Here is a 15,842-nt window from a genome sequence, read left to right as displayed (position 1 = left end):
AAAGGCAATATGAGAAGGGGAAGGAAAGGGATGACGTAAGATTAATGAACACCAATTCCATCTAATAATAATTATAACATTGCTAGAAGAGTAGTGATTTCACAAGAGTTCCATTGTAATCTTGAATCCAATAAACTTTGGGTTGATTTGTTTTGTTCTTCACAACTTATACCATTGAAATTTGATCAGTACCTTTTATTAACATTCATAATTTCAATGCAACCGTCATTAGAGATCATTTCAAAAAAGAAATGTTGTGATATAATTATTTGGCAATATGATTAGCAAGCTGTGCTTACATAGGGATCGCTGAAGTGTGGTACAGTGCTGTATGTTTCGCCGTATAACGCTCCAGCCCCCTGCTTAGCTAGAAAATGGGGTTTTGATTATGAGCTAAATATTTGCACTGTTCCCCCTCTTTCTGATACTTAATGGTAGCCATGTTTGCCTGGTGTATTTGTCCCAAGCCTTGTTTTCTATGTCTTGTTGATATAGCTTCTTAAATTCTTCATTAAGATTCGGTGAAATGCTCCACTCTGTGCGGTAACACACACAAATAAGAAAATGTCTTTGTTGGTGGGTATTATACATGCGCTGGTTTTTTTAAAGAGTCTGTAAACTCCCTTGAGAGGAGGAGGAGGGTAGTCGACTATTCAATGAAAAGTCCAGTGGGTGCTTACTTTCTCTAAACAAAACCCCTCAATTCAGATGGCAATCAAAATTCAATTCTCTTCTTTTCATTGATCGTTGTATAATGTTTGTGTATGCTAATGTATTTTTATGTGATATATTTAGATATAGTTCTTGTTGCGTATATATTACCGGGGTTGCCCTTGGTTTGGTTTAAAATGCTCAACATAAACGTCATAATGTGTTTTAGAGAATTCAAATTCAAATACATACGAGAATACGATTTACAAATATAATACAAATCAAGAATAAACCACGGCTGGAATGCTCTATTCAGAGCCATTATCAGAATGGCTCTGTTCCTCATAGAGGTCCAGAAATAGATAATTAAACATAGAAATAAAACACAAAATATACCGAAAATATTACATATTCGCACTACCCAAAAAACCCTCCCAAACCCTCTCTATCACTTTGTGAATACGATTGTTACCATCCCCTCCGCCTCCCCGATTACACCAAAAGTTCTACATAAAAATCTAGTTTTCATTCATTTAGAGTTTAGACCATGCCGAAATAGATTGAGTGTGTTCGGTCTACGTAAGTTAATCGGTAATTCATTATACAATTTAGATCCGCGATAAAAGAATGTTCCTTTACATTAATTAGTTTTAAATGAAAATTCTTTTATCGCGGATCTAAATTGTTTAACTTTATATAACTTAATTGTTTACTACATGTGTTTACGTCATCGTAATCATCATTTCGCGTTTAATACCGCTCTCCATCTCGTCCTGTCTGTACCAGCTCAATTTTAATTTTTCTTCCTGGCCCCTCCTTTCTTTCTCCTCCCTTAATGTACAATATTATGAATGATGAAATGAACACGAGTTGGATCTCATTCTGACTGCTGAGCATAATGTTCACATTTTAGTCGCGATTTCGATCGCTATGTGCATCTAGACCGCAAAAGAAAAAGATTGTAGCGAGGAAAATGTAAAGGGCACAACCTGATTGAGTGAGTAAGCCTGTAGATTTTGATAATTATTGATAACTGATTATTTAATTATTCTTTTCCACACAAAATGGAAAATGTCATCCACCAATTATTACAAGGTACTGTACAGTACAAGACAAAAATACAGCCTAACAAAAAATATTTATAGAAAGACAAAATGAATTACACATTGATTTTGAACTATATGATTGCTGGAATTTAAGTTTGTTCCATAAGTGTGGCTCAATTTTTTTTTTGGTAATATTCTTCTAGTCTATTTTACTCCTATACTATCTATTTTCCTGATTCACTCTTTATTCTGTTTCCTCAGGTTTCCTACTGTATGTATTATGTTCTTGCGATCATGACTTGTATTCACGTCTATAACTGTATTTATTAATATTACGAAAAGGTTAAGATATATTAGAGTTCAATGTGTTCATTTTTCTTATTCTTCTCCTCCTCCTTCTTTCTTTTGGAAACTATTTTTTTCCTCAGCCACATTACAAGGCCTAATGTGTTATTGCACGAAATGCGATTTACAGTTATAATTTTACGCACATCGGATTCCTTCAACAAGCCCTTATTCACGAATATCCCATTTGGCCATTATTTTATAGGCATAGTGTCCATACGGGGGAGAACGAGCGACGTGAGAGGGAGCTTGTCCATCGATGGGTCATCATCGTTTGCCGGGTCCGATTGAGAGAATTAGTCGGAAGAATTCAAACTTAATTACCCTCGATTGAAAACTATTTCTATATCTGTATTTTCCTTAAAATTGAACATACCTTGAAACCGACAAGGAGTACAGCCCGTCATAGCCTTCATTCGCCTTCCCTACTATGAATGATTGTGGTTAAATTCATTGTAGCCTCATTTTTGTTCTTCACAAAATGAGAACGGTGCCACTAAAAAGCTCCCCATTAAGTCTCTGAAACGAAACATACTTATTTCACTTTTCATTTCCCGAATACTTATATCATTTATCGAAATTGGGTAAAGACATCATGAAGGAAATTTTTTCGTGGGTGTGGTGTGGTTTGTTAAACACAGTCTGTGTGCACATAGTTCCATTGAAATAATCGTAACTTCTTTTTTTTTTGGTCACGAAAAAATCGCTACGACTTAACCAGCGGCTGAATAAGCGGGGGGGGGGGGGGGGGGGGGGGGGGAGGGGGGGGGGGGGAGGTCAATATATATATATATATACATATATATATTTAAATAAAAATTTTAATAATTTTTTTGGCCGGGGGGGGGGGGGGGACGCGCCTGTTTTTCAGTACATTTGGGGGGAATTTAGGGCTGATTTTAACATATTTTTGGGGGCCAAGGGCCAAGTGCCCCCTGTTCTCCCCCCTGGATCCGTTACTGGGGGGGGGGGAGTAGTAGTGGGGCGGTTGCAATATAGGGTCTAGAGGCAATGAATGACATAAAGAACACAAAAATAGTGAGAAAAATCGGAAACACCATAAAAACTAAATCTTTAGAGTTGGATAAGATTTGATTTGATCCGGTTATTTTTTGATTTGCTGTTTCGGCTTACTTTTATAGAAGCAACAAAATAAATGCAAATACATAAACGGCAGAAATGTCGTCATCATATATTGCAAACGGGCAAAGGGAATTTATTATATATTTTTTTGCATTCACAGACACCATAGTACACAAGTCATTCTTTTTTTGTGAAGGTCGGACGTCGGATGACGTTAAATGGTTAGCGGAAATACCTTTTCTATGATCCACGAATACATATATTGACTTCTCTGGATACTCCTGAGAGAATAAACAACTCGTAAAAGAACGAGACAAAGGGTAAGGTTTACGATAAAGTTAAGCTCAGTTAACAAAACTGAATGTCTTGAACAATTTTAACTTCTCATAACCAGATAACGCAATACGTTACGTATGGGACTGTAATGAGTGTAATTGGGTCACTGACTCCTGTAACTCCAGCTCCAGAGCCGGAGCCTGCATAGGAAAACGATTCAGACAGCGGGTTGGGGCACATTTTCTCGCAATGAAAAGAAGAAGTAAATACAATTTAGACTTTAAATGTTTTTCGACTCACGACTCCTCTGGGCATTCGTTCAACCACTTAAAAATAATAATTTGAAGAAGTCTTTTGAAGATTTCTCGTCCTAACCCAATTCATCCCATGTTGAATGTGGTCGATTCAACACGGCGAAGAGAAAGTGAGCATGCACGGTAGCGGCGCAGCATGATTACTTTCTCTTCGCTGTGTAAACATAGTTTTTTTGTGTTGCCAATTTGATACTTACTTTACGATGATAGCGACTAGTAAGTATGGTGGTGTGGCCTAAGTTCGCTATCTCAAAAAATCAGTAAGATTTCGAAAATCTGATATCACTAATGGAAAGTGGAACTTCAAATTACCCAGAAATGAAACTTTCTTTGGAATTGGGAGTGAAATTGTGAAAATACTAACAAAAGATCGGCACATTTTGAGGTCATTTGCGTCCGTTCCGAAAAGTTATCAACTTGCAGATATTAAGGGTCTGAAAATCTTTAATTTGAGAGCAGATTTCCTCAAAATTGTAAGTAAAAAGTGGTACCAACTGACTGTAAAACATCTTGCCTTGCAAATTATGATATTACCTTTTTTTTTGATGGATCACATTTTTGATAAATCAACTGTAAACCCCTGTGCGCAAGGTAAGGTCTCATTTTTTTAATGACTATTTTAGTTGCAGCGCGCACGCCGATCCAAAATCAAATATTTAGATCACGATATCTCCGGAATCCTTTGATGATAAATGTTTGAGTTGAACCAATTTGTAGTCAAAAACTTTGCCGTCCATTTGGTAATAATTAAAATTTATAAATTTGTGTAGAATATGAGAATTCATGAAACGAATATCACTTTTTATAATATTGTCAAAATCTCCGCAAACTTTGGTTACCCCTTCATATATCATACAAAGGCGCATGCAAGTAGTTTGCTGAACATAGCAAACTCTCTGTGCGCACGCCTTTTTTACACTAATCACTATTATTGTAAAGTAAATATTTGTCTTCTGTTATATATTGTCTGACATAAATTTTGAAAGGTTTATGAGTTGTTGCTCGTAATCTTCTTCAAATTAAATCAGCTGTCTGTACAAATAACCTGTCCGGACACATGTATGGCATTTAGGTATAGACCACCACTAGCATAAACACAATAACATGTACATGCAATCATATCTTTTCGTGTATGCATGTTTCCAGATCACTAACTTATGGCCAATTTCAATTTCAATAGGTTCTTGTAATGAAATTATGTTGAATTAGATGTGGCCGCTGCAAAGCAAATGTAACAAGAAGACTTTATTATTCTATACTCAGCTTGAGAATGAAATTATTGTGGTTTCCTTGATGGACCATTTCTTCTTCTTTTTCATCATCAAAGACTGATCCCAAGAAGGCCGTTGATCTTTCCCTTGGGTAGTTCTTTGACTGAGAACCTGCTTTGAATCCAAGATGGCGGTTGAAATAGCTCAGCTCTTCAGTCACCGAAGGTAGGTTATTCAATTAAGAATTTCTGATATATGACATACTGAAATGAGTGTATGAATAGCACTCTTGACAAATAAGAAAAACAATCTAAGATTCAGTTTGTGGCCTTTATATGCAGGTATGTGCTTCAAGAGGAAACATTGATTAATGCCTCAGTCACACCTTTGCGTTTTTAGCTTGCGTATTTTCGCGTTTTCAAATTCTCGATACCAAGAATTACCATTGCTTTACAACAGAAAATCATTTCTTGATATCAAGAAATAGGAATAAATGTTAAGACGGCTTGCCATAAATATGCAAAGGTGTGACTGAGGCATAAGGGAAAACAGAAGATAATCATCTCTTGGCAGTTGGTCTGTCTAGATGCAAATGGTTGCTGCTTACCATATATTCAAAAGGTAGTAGTGGAATCATCATCTAGAATTTGATGATCACCCATGTGTCCTTAGATGAACAGATAATGGTTGATTTTTTTTGTTTTATTTCTTTGTGTTTATTTTCATATTAAATAAATTCATGCTTAATCAAAGATACTAATGAAAGGATTGAGAGCATTGTCCGACCAGGTGAGGTGAATGGATACCTGGAAGGATTATTCCTTGAAATGTACTGTGCGCTGATAACGGCTGCCGGAGCTAAAGGTAGTGTAATAATTTCCAAAGCTCTTTGGAAGTACATTTAAGCCATAGAGACGTTGTTTCATGCACTATACAAGAACTGTATTTTATGATTATTATTATTATTATATCCCCTGATTGAATCCATTGTTATTTGTTAATCATTATCTCTTTATGCTGCAGGCTAGGGGATAGTAAGACGGCAGTTCTCCTGGCCTTGTATTTCCCTATAGGTCTTATCCTAGCAGTGCTAAGACTCTTCATTGGTCTACATGTTTTCATCATTGCTTGTATTCTTCCCGTTCAAGTGCCCTTCAGAAGGTAATAAAAACAAATTAGTTCAGTTTTTTTTAAATTAGAGATTATGGGTTGTTTTAAATCTGTTTGTTAAATTGATTTTTCATGTTTATCAAGTAAGTGGTCTGTATACTTTCTTGAGCAAATTTTGAAGTGCTTTTTTTTGTTAAAGGCAAAGGCACTATACTGAATACTTTGTTCTTTTCATTGGATCGGATACGAATGTTGTGCTGGGGAAGGAGGACATTGCTAGAATTGGAGTTTGGAACAAAAATTGATTAGGTTTTTATAGGCTAAATTCACATGTAAGTTTTTTTTGGCTTACCAATAGTAACGTTGTTTGTATGAGTTATTCATTGTTCAACTCACCCTGGCATCTTGAACTGCATTCATCCAAGCTTCCTGGGTGCAACGATTTCTAGTTTCTTAGATTCCCTGAAATCCCTACAAACCATCAATAATTTTGTGATATAAGCTCTGTACTTAAGTGACTCACGCAAAGAAATCATTGACGTTTATTGATGAGAAGCTCAACACAAATGAATATGTTAGAAGTTTGGCTAGAAGCAAATAGCATAGCTGCCAACCATTCCCTTTTGGGGAAATGATTCCTACTTTTTGGCCTTCAAACTTAAGTTATGAAGACTTGATTCCTCTTTCTTTCTTAAAACCGATGTGTAAAATGTTTACGAAATAGACTATTCCCATTTCTGTCTTGAGAGATTCCTAAGCTGTCCTCTGAAAGGTTGGCAGGTATAAAATAGGCAATTACAAACTCTTATGTTCTTCTTTTCCCTTATGATTCAGAGTTCTGCTAAGGACGTTGTACACTGTTCTAGGATTCATCGTTTACCCTTCAAATCTACAGCATAGAAATCAGAATGTGAAGGTGATAGTAGCCAATCACGTCTCAGTACTGGATCATGTGATCATCGGACTCATATTTCCTTCAGTTGTTGTGAGTAGCTCATTCATTCCGTTCACACAATGATGAAGAAGGCCTTCAGCCAATGATTTCAAATATTGATATATTGTTATCATATAAAAATAATAATGATGAACATTATTTGTAGATCTCTGTCTTCATCATTTCCATGTGATGTTTTGTTTTATTAGTTGAGTTTGTTCTGTAAGAGCACAGTTGGTCTAGTGGTTTACACAGATCTTTCATCCACAACTTTTAAGAGTTGGAACCTAACTTGGTTCTTAGACAACATATCTTATATAGCTATGATTAATATTTTGGTACGTGTAGTAGTAAAGTACATTTATAAAGTGCTTCATGAAAATGTATTAAATCACTTTACAGTTGTCTTTCCAAACCATACAATGTAAATGGGTGTCCGTGTGTATCCTAGTTGTAATGAACTCCTTCCTAGCTTCCATATCAGCTAATATTTAGCTAGGGTGAAATCGAAGCGTATTTAGGAACAGGCTTTGTAATTTCTTTATCCTATTCAAGTGCTTGCTATGATTACTTTACCACCTAGCCCAATGTGTGGAGCCTGCCCCCATTTCTCAACTGGGCGTTGGGATACACCAACATGGGAGCCTCTCAAGGGAGACAGGTCTTCTTAGATGCAGTCAGGAAACATTGTCAACACAACACCAGACCGGTGTTAGCCTTCCCTGAGGGTGCTATGACTAATGGCAAGGCCGGTCTCCTCAAATTTAGGTGAGTAAGCAGTTAGACATTATAGCTAGGATTTCAATTAACCAGGATTTTATCCATGTGTCATTTGAAATTTAAGAAATCATTTTGATTTTTAATTTGAAAGATTGATTTTATATCTAATTTGCCCTTCTAGCAAGTTGCATATTTTGAAAACATGTCACACACAAAAAAAAAAAAATCACAAAAAAATTATCATTTGCTGAAAAGGGTTACCATAACATATATTTTCTTCATAAATGCTTCATCCTAGAAACTATTAGTTTTAAACTCTGCATGTAGTTGTCAGTTGATATTGTTAACATTCACGTAAACCACTAATTTCTTCCCCTTTTTTCTGGATAGAAAGGACACATCAGATTTTGATGACCAAGAATAGTACAAATATAATCTCATGTACTCAAAACTTTTAATATTTCATTTTTGTTTTGTTTCTTTTCCTTTCCAGTACATGGGCCTTTGCTTTAGAGCGTGATGTTCAGCCAATCACAGTGACAATCAGTAGACCACTCATTAACATGAAAGCAGAAGTACTGGGTAGTAGTCTATGGCAAGATCTACTATGGTTTCTATTTGTACCATTCACGGTCTATAGAGTCAAGTGAGTATTCCGTTCAAAGGAAATATTAAACAGTGTATTTTATTGTGTGCCTGGCAGAGTGGTGTGAACATGAATTTAGAACAACTTGTTTTGTATAGTCTATAGAAAGGAAGATAAAATGATATACTGTAGCAAAGGAAAAATTGTCAATGTTAAAAATACATGTACATATGCCATATGGACTAAAATAGATTATGTAGATGCAGTCAGAGAGAGTAAAAAACTGTATAATGTGTTTTTCTAGAAATCTGCATTATACAGTCTGCCTTGCATGCTTTTGGGCCCCCTTGCAAGGTACATTAAGTGGATTGAGATGGATGGGTCATGTGTTGAGAAAGGAAGATGATGAAGTGGGGACTGGTAGTGGATGGACTGGAGTGTTGGCTCAGTCAGTAGAGCGTCCGCCTCACAACCAGGAGGTCGTGGGTTCGAACTCCGGCCGCGTCATACTTAAAGACATTAAAAGGAGTTGTTGCTACCTTGTTTGGCGTTCAACATTAAGGGATAGAGCAACGTCGATCTGGCGCTGCTCAGTGGCTGCCGGGCTCACGATCAATTGGGCAAAAAGAATTTCCGTTTTGGTTTAATAAAATTTGGAGTGGACTATTAGGCTATAAAAAAAAAAAATTTAAAAAGAGGGAAAAGAAGACCAAAGATTACATGGAAAGATATAGTGAAGAAAGAAAGCAGTTAGGTTGGTCTAATTGGAGAGGATGCTTGATTCCAGAAGAAGTTGAGGGAGGGAGTGTCATCATGGTGCAAAAGCCATTAACCCCTCATAAGAGGGAAAATGCTGACTTTAATACAATGATGATGATTGGAATTTGTTATTCCCTGTATACATGTACATATATTTTTTTATATAAATACTCAAATACTTCTTTAGTGCCATCACCATCATTGTCTTCATCATTATCTGCATCACAATCATCATCATCGTTATCGTCGCCATCACCACCATCACCAATATCATCATTGCCACCAGTACCATCATCATTTCAATATCACCATCATCACTCTCCTTATAGTTCCCAATATTACTGTGACTGGTATCATTTACTACCTAGGGTATTACCTGTAGAGAAGAGGAGTGACTTTGAGAATGCAGATGAGTTCTCCCGAGGAGTGCAGCAGATAATGGCTAATGAAATGCGTCTTACACCAACTCCATTCACCAGTGCAGACAAGGCAGAATACGTCAAGAAACTGGGTGTCCAACCACCAAGAGGTTTGTGAGCTTTATATTAGATATACATGTAATAATACATAACTATCAAATATTTATATAGACACAGAAAAATATTTTCCCCAATAGACGTTAAAGGGATCCGATAACTTTGTCTTAGAATCTTGATTTAGCTCATGCTGCAATGATAATTATAAACCTTTAGGTCAGTCAGGAACTTCATGACTTTTACAAGCCGATCGCCTGTCTAATTATCAAGATATTTATGATTGAAAATTGAAAAATCAAATTTTGCGTTTGCCAAACGGTTTTCATATTGGGGAAAACGAGTATGGTAAAACCGGTCACTCAAAGGTTTTTACTTTTTTGAGGCACTGTTTGATCATTTTGAAGCACAATTTTTGTTAGGGCTTCAATGTAACACCATATCACAGACACTGATAAAACGTAGGACCGTGTATCTCAGATTTACCATTGTTAAACAATCCCTTTAAGTGTTATAAAAACTGTTTTAAAAAAATTTTAAAAAATGAAATTTCGATTTCTAATCATAATTCTAACTGTGACATAGACACATTCATTTTCATAGAACATATCATGCAATTCACGACCTTTGCTTTTGTTGGTTCTTGTTACAGAGAGGAGCACTCAACGTCCACAGGTCAGACAAACAACCAATGCACCATCTAGATCATCGGGGGAATCCCCTAGGTCATCAGGGGAGTCCCCTCTAGACAGGATGATCAAACAGGTCCAAGAAGTCATGCCTAATATACCTCGGCACATCATCAAACATGATCTAGGTAATTCATTGATTTGGTGATGGTTATAGCAGGAAAGCAAGAGAATGTGGTTTTGTCCACTCGTTAATAGTCACAAGACTCAAGATCATATCCCAAGCAACTGCTACACATGTATGTTCCTTTACAAGGCCTTGTATTGCAGTTTTCTCTCATTATCAAGTATGTTTATTATGAACCTTAGCTGCACATGGAATTCTTGTAGAGCCTTTTAACTTGCACTGTACGCTCAGCACTTGACAAGCACAAGGTACGATAATACGCAAACGGCGGTCTGTACTATACTGGAAGAAGAAGAAGATGCTTTTAGAATGCTTTAAACATGCAATGGAAGCCATGTGAAAACCAGGGCAATGGTTCCAGTTTTAAAGGAGTTTGAACCCCAGCCAGAATAGTATTTGAAATGAAGTATCTTTTCAAATGACATATATATATATATATATATGTTATATTGAAAGGCAGTACTTGAGAGAACTTAAGCCGATCCCTGTACAGAGTTACTTTTCCCCCTTTTCATTGTCAGCCTGGGGGTTAGTTTGGGGGTTATAGCAATGTTCTAGAAAATATAGAACCATCTTTGGTAAGACAATTAATTTCAATATTAGCAAGTCTCTTGGATAAGTTGTAGAGTAATACGTCCCCTTAATTGTCAACTTGCTGGCAATAATGTCTGTCCATTTTCTTCCATTTGTGCAGAGACCACCAACTCAGTTGATGCAACAATCTTTAATATCTTAGAGAATGAAACAGCCATCCCTATACCAGCAGAAGAGGTACCTGGTACATCAACGGGGCCTGCTACACCCCTCTCCACACCTCAGAGTTTACCCCATAATACATTTTGTGTGACATCACAAGGCAACGACTCATCATCTTCTACTCTTTTAACTCCATCACCGGCAGTAAGTTTTACTCTGATTGATTTCTGTAACCTTTGAATTCCTGAACCACCTGGGACTTTTGTAAGCTTTCATTTGCTGTAACATCAAAAGTAGACAACTCTTAATAATAATGGGTGTTGCTCATTTCACTATGGTATAAAAAACAAAAAGTTACTGCAGATTTTTGTTTTGCACAGCAGAGTTGCATTGAATGATGCTTCACCGAGCTTCCACAAGGACTTTTAAGTTTGCATGTCGACATAGTGAACTGCTACGTGTGACTTCCTTTTAAGGCACTGCCTAAAAGTCCCTATTATCAATTCAATAACAGAGCTGCATGTTCAGGACTTCCTTATGGCTCCAGGCTTGATTTATGAACATAAACATTTACAAATGCTAGGTATTACATAGAATTGTTTAAGGCAAACTGTGTTTTGAATGCAAAAGAAGAGGCGCACTCTCACAGATACTGAAAAAAAAAATTTCCTTGGAATAATATTTCTAATTAGATGAAATGTATGTCTACTTTTATCAGTGAATGACGAATTAGGCTTGACAAGTTAGATTTTTTCCATTGAATGCTGATGACTTAATTATATTTCTTGCAGTCTACCAAGTTTGCAGCAGATAAGTTTGGATCATCATCGAAGGAAAGACAGATGTCATTACAGGATCGTAAAGCTGCTCTACTTGCCAACGCTAGAAAGTAAGCCTTTAGATTTATACCTGGTTTCCACATGATGCAATAAGCTGCCTCAAACACCCTTTTTGCAAAATCAAATGACCTAGGGGCAGCACAATTCTTTATTATCTTTTTTCTTTTGAAATATGCAGATAATTGAGTACAGTAAACTGTACATGTAAAAGTCAAATCTGTTGGGACCACACAATTCCGACTTAGAAAGTGCATCTAACACATGTTTTGCATAGTTTGGTCAAAAAAAATATTTGACTTGGGGAAAAAATTGACTTGTGCGACATCAAGTTATGCAGAGTTAACTGTGTGCTGATTGGCCTTTATTCTGTCCAGCTACTTTTGTTTTCACCCCCATTTTATTTTATTGTAAGTAAGAGGAAATAAATCACTTATGCCTGGAATCCAAGTTGATTCTCTAAAAATTAATAATAATAATAATCTTTTAAAGTCCACTCCAAATTTTATTAAGTTAAACCGAAAAAGGAAATTCTTTTTGCCCAAATGATTGTGAGCCCAGCAGCCACTGAGCAGCGCCAGACACAATATACGTATATGTTTTATTCTTTCTCACATGTCAATATTTATAGAGAAGAAGTGAAACATGTAAAGAATGATATAAGTGATCTCAATATCTTGTTTGTAAATGTGGTCTCTGCCAAAAAATATCAGTTTTCATATTAAGGATATATTGACTGCTTTGAGAGGCATAGTGGTTTCTATAGGGTCAAGGGAAACTCACAACCTGCTATGACCCCAAGGCGCTTGCGCCGCGGGGTCATAGCAGGTTGTGAGTTTCCCGAGACCCTATAGAAACAACTATGCCTCGAATATTAAAAGCAGTCAATATATATTTTATATACCGAAAAAAAGGAAAATGTTGACTCACCCATTTAGGTTTCCATCTCTTTGAAGTCATGAATATTACCAAAATCGACTAAAATCGAATTGCACTCAAACACCGTTAACGGTATTGCGCATCGGTCATCGCACAAAAGAAACTTATACAGTAACACGTAAACCAAAATGGGAATCGCAGCAAAATGACGTCACGTTTCACAGCCATGGAAAAAGTGCTATGAAAAATGGATATAAACCGGTAGAGCCGGGGAAAATGACTATGAATTTCAATTAGCGGGCATGGTTAAGAACATGACTGCATTTTCAACCAATCAGAAGACAGGATTAGTAAAGAATCTTAAAATGAGGTATACATTCAATATTAATGTCTATATTCTTCTAAAGTCAGGGTAATAATATGATTGCAGGGCCCTCTGGGAGAACAGTATTACAGTAGTCAAGCTTGGGTTTATAGAGGGCAGCACACTGAGCCAATGGGTATTGCGCTCCCGTGCGAACTAGTGTCCCTAATATGCATACGTCCGTACAGGAGCGTAAAACCTGTTTGCTCAGTGTTCGCCACATTGCCTACTTTACGAACGATTATATACCGATGCATAAACATCTTTAATACAGATGAGACTAGCCTGGGTAAACAAGACATATTATTATTGTCATTATTATTATGATCTTTATTTTCGTTTTTAATTTCAATACTATATTTCTCAATCCAATGCTCTCACTCACTTCTTTCTATTACTCTCTTATTTTGTTTACAGGCGATTCACTGAAAAATCTCAAGTGGAAAACTGATGCACATTACGCTTCACTGTAAACAAGTAACGAAGGAGACAATCCATACATGTATACTGGTATAATGCACCACCAAAACAATTTAAAATACCTTCTTCTCAAAGTGAGGGGAGCCTCGTAGCATCCATTCTGCCAGGGCTCTCTGTCAGTGCTGTTGATTCGATGTAATGTGAAAGAGCAGGAAACATTGGTAGGATGACACATGAAGATTGAAAAGTGCGTAGTTGAGGATGGGGTTCAAAGGCAACAGCTTATTATCACGCCTCTACCACTGTGATGTTACACGCATTATTCTTATTTTTATTGGTAAAAGGAACGTTGGAAAGAAAGTAAAATGATGACTGTGGGGAGATTTCATGTTGAGGTGTTGTGGACTGGTATACAGGGCGTATCATAATAAAGGATATTGAAGTTTAATGACGATTTATATGAAAACTACTGATTTTATAATCAAGCATTTTATGTCTGTTGTAAAGGACAGAATGTCCTCTTTTTAATGACACCCCGATCATACTACTACTGTCACAGTTGACTGAATAACAAAGCATTGCTGTCCACCATGTGAAAGGTGCACTGTGCCAAGTTTGATAACATTTCCTTCTTAGACACATAATCCACTCATTGTTCAGCATTTCAATATGTCTGGGCTGACACAAGCACTAATCTTTATAATTTATCTGTGAATGCTAACTTGTCACTGTGCACCTTTCACATGGTGGACAGCAATGCTTTGTTATTCAGTCAACTGTGACAGTAGTAGTATGATCGGGGTGTCATTAAAAAGAGGACATTCTGTCCTTTACAACAGACATAAAATGCTTGATTATGAAATCAGTAGTTTTCATATAAATCGTCATTAAACTTCAATATCCTTTATTATGATACGCCCTGTATAATTCACTGGACTGTAAGATTACAAGGGTTCAAGTCCTAGCCTGGCACTAACGTCCCTTGGCAAGACATGAATCTACATTTGCCACACTCTTCCCAAGTGTTAAAAGGTACCCGGTAGGATGGCGATGCCAATGTTAATTAAACTGGCGCCTGGCTGGAATGCTCCCCAGGGAGTGGAGAATGTGCATACATTGTGTGCGGGAAAGTCTGAATCCGATGACCTGGGTCATAATATATCTATAAAGCATGTAGAGACATCATCGTTGTATTAAGGACTATATAAATACGGAATATTATTGTTACTGCCTTTTTTCAGTCACTGTTTGTACATGCACCTCATCATCATTATCTCTATTGGGTTTGTTTCACACATCGGTGTATTTTAAATTTCTAGAGAAATTCCATACTGTGTACTTGGTGACTTTTAGAGTGCCCTGCGGAAGGGTGCAAGCTGGCTGTTTGGAGCCAGAAGGGCATCTAATCTTATACTTTTATACAATACACACTTAGTGCCCTTCTGGCTCTCAACAGACGAAATGTATGCATGGACTATGGATGTAGGTTGTGATAAAATCTCTGGTTCTGGTTCTGGATTTTACTCCGACAAAGCGGGATCCGGCATCACGCATCTCAGTGAAAAGTTGTGAATTTTCTTTGAATACGCATTTAAGTCTGGTTGTCATCTAAATTATCTGATTAATTTAGCAATGAAATGATAACAGGTAGGAAATTTGACTAAAAAGTTATGTTAGCCCTCGTCTGCTGGGCAGATTTCCATATCTGTTTGGAAGTTGTGAATTTTCTTTGAATACGCAATTAAGTCTGGTCGTCATCTAAATTATCTGATTAATTTAGCAATGAAATGATAACAGGTAGAAAATTGGACTAAAAAGTTATGTCAGCCCTAGTCTGCTAGGCAGATTTCAAAATGTGATTGATTTTATGCATATTTTGAATTTCATCAACAGATTGAAGAAAAAGAAAATCTGAATACTGCAGGTCAGATAATTTGATATTTTCGATTAAATAGCAGACAATGTACTGTTTAAATGGGGAAAATTTGAGATTGCAATTGTAGCTTTATTTATTTACTTTCATAACTCGTTGGATTCAATTTCATTTTCATTTAAAACATGGTTTAGTTTAAACAAAATAAAATATTGTGAGGCATAGTAACCCACAGTCTATTTAATGTGAGATGGAGTATTTATCTCTTTCTCTCTCTTCATTCATTAATATTTGATTCTGTTTTCAATTGATATTTGGTACATGAGTAAATCTCATTGTTGTTAGAAATTAGTTCTAACTCACATCCAAACAGTATTTTACCTGTGGCAGTATTGACGTCTGTGGTTCAGACACCTTCCTCAGACGTTTACTGCCTGATGGATTTGGGAT

At 36.5% G+C, this 15,842-nt stretch overlaps 1 protein-coding gene across 1 annotated transcript; it reads left to right on the top strand.

Moving 5' to 3' along the window:
- The first annotated feature begins 3,293 nt into the window (after positions 1–3,293).
- Positions 3,294–13,930, top strand: LOC756310 (ancient ubiquitous protein 1). The gene is made up of 11 exons (XM_030986306.1): positions 3,294–3,445; positions 5,043–5,151; positions 5,950–6,087; positions 6,871–7,021; positions 7,554–7,738; positions 8,184–8,336; positions 9,404–9,564; positions 10,161–10,325; positions 11,019–11,224; positions 11,812–11,909; positions 13,517–13,930. The coding sequence occupies exons 2-11, from the start codon at positions 5,114–5,116 to the stop codon at positions 13,548–13,550; spliced, it is 1,329 nt and encodes a 442-aa protein (XP_030842166.1). The 5' UTR covers positions 3,294–3,445; positions 5,043–5,113; the 3' UTR covers positions 13,551–13,930.
- The last annotated feature ends 1,912 nt before the right edge of the window (positions 13,931–15,842 follow it).

The sequence above is a fragment of the Strongylocentrotus purpuratus genome, unplaced genomic scaffold (assembly GCF_000002235.5).
Source record: "Strongylocentrotus purpuratus isolate Spur 01 unplaced genomic scaffold, Spur_5.0 spur5_scaffold_15, whole genome shotgun sequence".
NCBI lineage: Eukaryota > Metazoa > Echinodermata > Echinoidea > Camarodonta > Strongylocentrotidae > Strongylocentrotus > Strongylocentrotus purpuratus.
The sequence above is the reverse complement of the archived record's forward strand: the minus strand, read 5'-3'. Positions and strand labels throughout refer to the sequence as shown.